Source organism: Pundamilia nyererei, unplaced genomic scaffold (genome assembly GCF_000239375.1).
Source record: "Pundamilia nyererei isolate P.nyererei 1_Seehausen unplaced genomic scaffold, PunNye1.0 scaffold00013, whole genome shotgun sequence".
Taxonomy (NCBI): Eukaryota; Metazoa; Chordata; class Actinopteri; order Cichliformes; family Cichlidae; genus Pundamilia; species Pundamilia nyererei.
The window spans coordinates 3309844-3315524 of NW_005187414.1; the positions used below are offsets into that span (position 1 = coordinate 3309844).

At 47.0% G+C, this 5681-nt stretch overlaps 1 protein-coding gene across 1 annotated transcript in view; it reads right to left on the minus strand.

The window, feature by feature from the left end:
• Positions 1 to 228: 228 nt before the first annotated feature.
• Positions 229 to 5681, minus strand: part of phip (PHIP subunit of CUL4-Ring ligase complex) — a 41546-nt gene continuing 36093 nt past the window's right edge. The window contains exons 31-40 of the mRNA XM_013908706.1: positions 4631 to 4751; positions 4430 to 4555; positions 4120 to 4195; positions 3865 to 3924; positions 3610 to 3762; positions 3017 to 3169; positions 2698 to 2909; positions 2361 to 2605; positions 1881 to 2024; positions 229 to 1788 (exon numbers count right to left, since the gene is read on the minus strand). Of these exons, the coding sequence (XP_013764160.1) occupies positions 1085 to 1788; positions 1881 to 2024; positions 2361 to 2605; positions 2698 to 2909; positions 3017 to 3169; positions 3610 to 3762; positions 3865 to 3924; positions 4120 to 4195; positions 4430 to 4555; positions 4631 to 4751 (1994 nt within the window). The 3' untranslated portion in view covers positions 229 to 1084. The remainder of the gene's footprint in view (positions 1789 to 1880; positions 2025 to 2360; positions 2606 to 2697; positions 2910 to 3016; positions 3170 to 3609; positions 3763 to 3864; positions 3925 to 4119; positions 4196 to 4429; positions 4556 to 4630; positions 4752 to 5681) is intronic.

Genomic DNA, 5681 nt, shown 5'->3' on the forward strand with positions numbered 1-5681 from the left:
CAAACAGGCACATGTACATTGCAGGGCAGAAGCCAAGCACGCATACACCTACATGCACGCACGCACCCATACAAAAGACATAAAGGCACAAGGTATTGCTAATGTTGAGGACGCTTTGAAACATGAACTAGAGAGACATAAATGACCCTTTTCACCCATGCATCCTTTTTCTCCTCCTCGCCACAGTAAAAACAGCATCAGGAAAAGGAAAAAAAAGTTGCTTCCTCTTTCTAATAACATGCAAAGAGAAAAGAAAGGAAAAGAAAAAACACCCAAACACATCAATAGTAAACAAAACCTACAGATCTACAGTACCTCCGAAAAGGTACACCATTTGGTATTTTAGCGCAGACAGATAGGTCAGCCAACGTGTAAGACTTCCAAAACAGAGAGCAGTGATCACGTACAAATCTTAGAAAAAGCAGAGAGCAGGTTGTATAAAAAAAGACTGGGAACAATGAGGAAGGGAGGGAGAGAGGGGGAAGCGGGAAAAGGACGTCGTTAGGCCAGCGGTCCCGTCGTCCATTACCGCATTCAGCTCCGTGGGCATCTTCCATCTGTCCGGCGGAGACGCTTGAAAAGTCCTCAAAAATAGTAAAAGTTAGATAAGATACATCTGGCCTCCTCGTGATTTTTTTTTCAAGTACTAAAAGTCTCCAACTACCAACAACTTTACCCAATCTGACACCAAACTGTGTACAAGGTCAGAAGGAGACAGAGTGGTTCACAAGAGAGGAGTCACAACACCGTCGACATGAGGCTCTGTGATTCGCGCTCCTGCGGGATCCAACATGGATCAATAATGTAGGAGGAGCTGGAACACGCGAACATGCCATCGGATGTCGTACAGATGTGCTTACTGGGCAAGAGAGGAAGGTGGAAGGGGAGGGGCAGCGACAAGGAGTGGGCTGGTAACTCTTTGCTCTCCTCAGCTTCAAATAGCAGCAGCTGAACCAGCGACTCCATGGATGTACGCACACATACGCACACAAATGCATACACCGCTAAGCGTGACTTCCTCCACTCCGCCCTCCCAGTCCTCCAACGCACGAGCGAACATGTCCCAGCCTGCGTGGCTCCTCCGTTACCAGCCAATCAGGTTGGCTTTGGCTTTCTCTGTCAGTTTGCGGACACGCCCTTTTGAGGAGGTGCCAAAGGTTATTGATGAGTCCTCAAACAGCAGCTGCCTTTGCTCCTCCTCGGAGTCCTCCTCCATGTACCAGGCTGACCGTCGACCTTGGTTACGTGTGCGCATGGACCCTCCTGCCTCGTCGCCTGCCTCCTCCTCCTCCTTAGGAGGTTCTTTCCGGCTGGGTCGTTGGGTCTGGAGCGGAGGCGTGCCCTCTTCGTTGGCCCTTCTGCTGCTCCTCCTCAGTGGCGAGGGCTCCGGTGACTCAGGAGGAGGAGCAGGTTCCTCGATTCTCACCACTCGGGGCCGGCCACGCCGTCTCGGCGTCGACGCCATGCCAGAGTCCGACAACACTTCCTGTGCAGAAGACATGCCGCCTTCGTCGCCTGTAGACGGGTCGACCTCGTCGTCAGGGGTGAAGCTCCTGCGGCTGCCGCTCTGTCTTGTGTCCTCCGCCTCCTGCTTGCTCTTCCTGCCTCTCTTCTTGCCAGGTGGGCGACCTCGCGGTCTTGAAGGGCTGGCCGGGGTTGAGACCTCTGGTGGACTCACTGGCGGCTCTGTTCTCGACTTCCTCCCCCTTCTTCCCACACCTAGGGTCACATGACTACCGTGGCCATTCAGGTGGACTGTGCTATGAGATGAAGTGCTGCCAGGAGAGCCTGAGATGGAAAAGAACAGAAACGTAAATGTTTACGTCCTGATCGTAAACCTTTGCTTTACACGGTCACATGATTGTGACGTGATCTCTTACCTGGTGTGTGTCGAACAGGTGTCCTGAGTTTCCGTCGAGTGCTTCCGCTGCTACTCTCTGTGGGTTGGGAAGGTGTCACCTTCTCAGGAGCTGGTGATGACGAAGCTGGCACAGAGTTATGAGCCCGCAACGAGCGAGTCGACTCTGTTAATGAGAAGGAGATAGAAGAAGGAAATAAACAGTCAGGCTAGGCAGCAGGCGAGGAGATGTAGTGTGCTTTCTTGTCCAGCATCAGATAAGAAAATCAACATCACTTTGGTTAGCATAGCTTAGCATAAAGGCTGAAAAACAGGCAGCGTATAGGTAGCCTAGCTTTGTCCAAAGGTAACAAAAGGTGACTGTCAGCGACTCACAAACTTGTGTTGTGTGTGTATAAAAACCAAAATGTAACAGCAACATGCTGTGGCCGACTACTCCTTTGCCTGCTGCAGTGACTTCCTGGAGCGTTATCGTATTTATTGAACACGTCTGTGATGATACCTGTTGTGCTCGGCGTGCTGTTCGTGACGTTATGTGATGAGGATGAGGAGGGTAGTGAGTGTGTAGTATGGCGCGCAGCGCTACGCGTGCGTCCTGGAGCTGGCGTTTCTGCTTTGCCGTTGACCATCTGAGGCGGCTGCTGCTTGACGGGGATGCTCTGCCTCAGAGAGGAGGGTCGTGAAGGGACAGGCGAAGGCTCCTTCTTTGCGTTCACTCTGGACGATACGCGTCTCTTCCTCTCTGGGCTAGAAATGAAATCAAAAAGTAACCGAGTGTGACATCAGGTTAAAAAATATATATATATTTAAAGCTGCAGAGAAAGTTAAATTTCATCTACCTGGACGCGGTGCTGCTTGCAGGAGATTCGCTTCTCCTCCTCCTCCTCTTCATTACGTGCCGTGTCTGTCTGTCTGTAGTGTGTCGTGTCTGTCTGTCGGTGCCTTGTTTGGTCAGTTTATCAGTCAGGCCGTGGATGGCTTTGTAGTCAGCCAGGATGGGGCTGATATGCTCCTCAAACAGGGCAGAAAGCCTTAGGCTCATACTATAAATCTGAAGAAGTTAAAAAAAATAATAATTTGAGGATTTAATTTTATGGACCCATAAAATCTATATTATAGGCATAATGAGCTGTAAATGTGTGTGTTTGTGACCCTCACCCGAGACTTCTTACTGGGCGTGTAAGCTTTGGAATTACTAAAAATGAGCCTGACATCCTTGCAGAGCTCAATGGGAGACTGGTACTTTCCTTCCGTCAGCGTGTTGAGAACAGTGCCAAAGTCCATCGGTGATTCGACTATTTGCAGGTAGTCCTTGAAGAAGCAGAGGGACAGTTGGGATTTTTCATCTTTCATTGAATTGTTTTCAAAAGATGACAGAAAGGAGAGAGAGAGAGAAATGGGAAAGAAGTGAGAGAATAGAGAGGTTTGAAGTTTTTACTGTCAATGAGCTGAAAAGGAAAAAAAACCAGAAGTGAAAGAACTGCACCCTTCTTCTTTTGAAGAGAACTCAAGGCCACTGAAGCTGTGAGTCTGTTCACATCATGAATGAAGAGGCCTTTGCCTCAAACAGCACTCATCATAATTGAACTGGAGCCACTTGTGCCCCCTGAAAACACAAATCAATGTGATTGTGATGGAAATTTACAAGGAGCTAAAAATTCAGATCAGCTCCAGAGAGTTGAGTTTGATTCTGAGCTCGCAGGTATGCACCGCACATAACACAAAAAGCGAGAGGTTTGTTGCATAGTTACCGGGTACTCTTGTAGGTCTACGGGTTCTCTGAAGGGCTCAGAGTCTTCACATTGAAAGATGAGATCCAGCAGCTCTTTGCAGCGTCCCTTCCACGCGTGAGGGTCGTACGAATGAGGTCGAGCTCGCAGCTGGCGCTGCATGGGTCGACGGGCCTGTGGGAATTAGTAAAAAACCAGTAAACGGCCATTTCTGATACCGAACCTGCATCGACACTGACACTGTATCCGCTCGTGTGAATCCGTTACATATGTTACCTTGTGGTTCCGTGTGGATGTTCCAGGAGTATTAGTATCTTCGTCCTCTTCCTCGTCATCCTAAATAGGATAAAAGAAAAATAATCGAACATGTTTCTCTGTCAGCTTAATTAATTATATTTTTTAGCTCAATAATTCAAAAAAGAAGGAAAAAAAGCGAGATTAGTATCTGTTTTCAAAGCTTTCCGCTTAACGTGCCCGGATCATCGTGTGAATGAATGCAGTGTAAGCATGCATACGGACAGTCACACACACCTCGTCTTCAGAGTCAGAGAAGGTCGCCTTCTTCATAGTTTTATAGAGGGGCATGATGTCTGTCAGACTTGGGTCCCTGTGGAAGAAATGAGGAGGAATCAGGAGTTATTCCTCCGTGATAGGACAGGGTCAATGATCTAAAAATTATTCATGTCAAATTATTAAACCCAAAAAGTCGACTGTTGCAGCTGTTGGGAAAGCTACATGTGGGGAATGAAACATTCATTGATGAGTAAGGAGGACATTTCAGATGATTATTTTCACATCACGTAACTGTGATTTAGTAACGCTCGACATTAAATGTGCTCACTTAATGAACTGCAGCATGAGGTCAGAGACAAACTTGGCGGTGGTGACGATGAATGACCCCGGCTCGTTGAACGTCTGGGCGTTGTGTTCTATGTAGCGAACCTCCCACATCAGAGAGGAGAGCCGCCTGAAAGGAAAACGCAGCTGTTACGGTCGGTCTCTTTCACACGCGCTCTGTATGTGATAACCCGAGAGGACGCACCTGTAGAAGCGGTTCACCAGCCTTTGGCGTATAGTGCTGAGGTCAGTGACGTAGGCCACTACTGTGCAGTACGTGGGGTACGCCTGCAGGTCCACTGGGAAGGCAAACGGTGCTGCAACATCTGTGTTTGTTGAAGCAAGTACGTGATAAGAGAAATACACATGAGTTATATTAGTGGTGCACATGAGCCAATGGGATCCACATTTGGTATTATGAGGAATTAAATCAGTTTAAACATAACAGAAAAACACGAACTGATTTATTTTCTATGGCAGGATGGTGTGCATGCGTTTCTTTAATCCATTTGCTATCACGTGATAAATACCACGTGATAGCTCCATTTAACACTGTTAGGGAACAAAATCTCTCTCTTTTGGCATCTTTGCTTCCTGCACCCTTTCATCTCATCCTCATATCTCTGTTTAACTTTGTCACTGAATGGAGCTTTAGCATAACTGGAAAACATTCCTGATAGTGAACCATGGGCTAGATTTAGGACAAAACCCTTCCTTTACCTTAAAAATAGGAAACTTTAAGGATTTGCTAAATAGGCAGAGTGTCAGTTTTCTGACTGAAAGGTGTGGACTTGGTTCTTTTTGCTTCTAACTTTATTGTTCATATATTTGAAGAATTGTTTTCACTCAGAACACAAAATCAGAGTTGGAATTTTAATTTTTTATGTGTCTATGATAGTTTGCAGTAGGAGTGCTGATTTACTTGGAATGCCTGGGGAAGAGGTTATCAGCACAAACACATAATAGGTTTGGGTGTGACGGCTCAAAGCTCCGAGGGCAGTGCCAAAGCTCTTCACTGAATCCTAACACTGAATGCTCATACTGGTATTTTTGATGAAACAGAGCAGAACTTAGGATAACTTAGTGTGGAGCATTGTAGCTAGGAGCAAAGGCAAAATACAACAGACAAACCTTGGACATATCACAGTCAGCACAGTTAGTTTTTACAGTGACTAGAGTGATGTGCAGTGTTTCAGGTTTTTAGTAGGGGTGCAACGATACTCGTATCGATATTGAACCGTTCGATACAGTGCTTT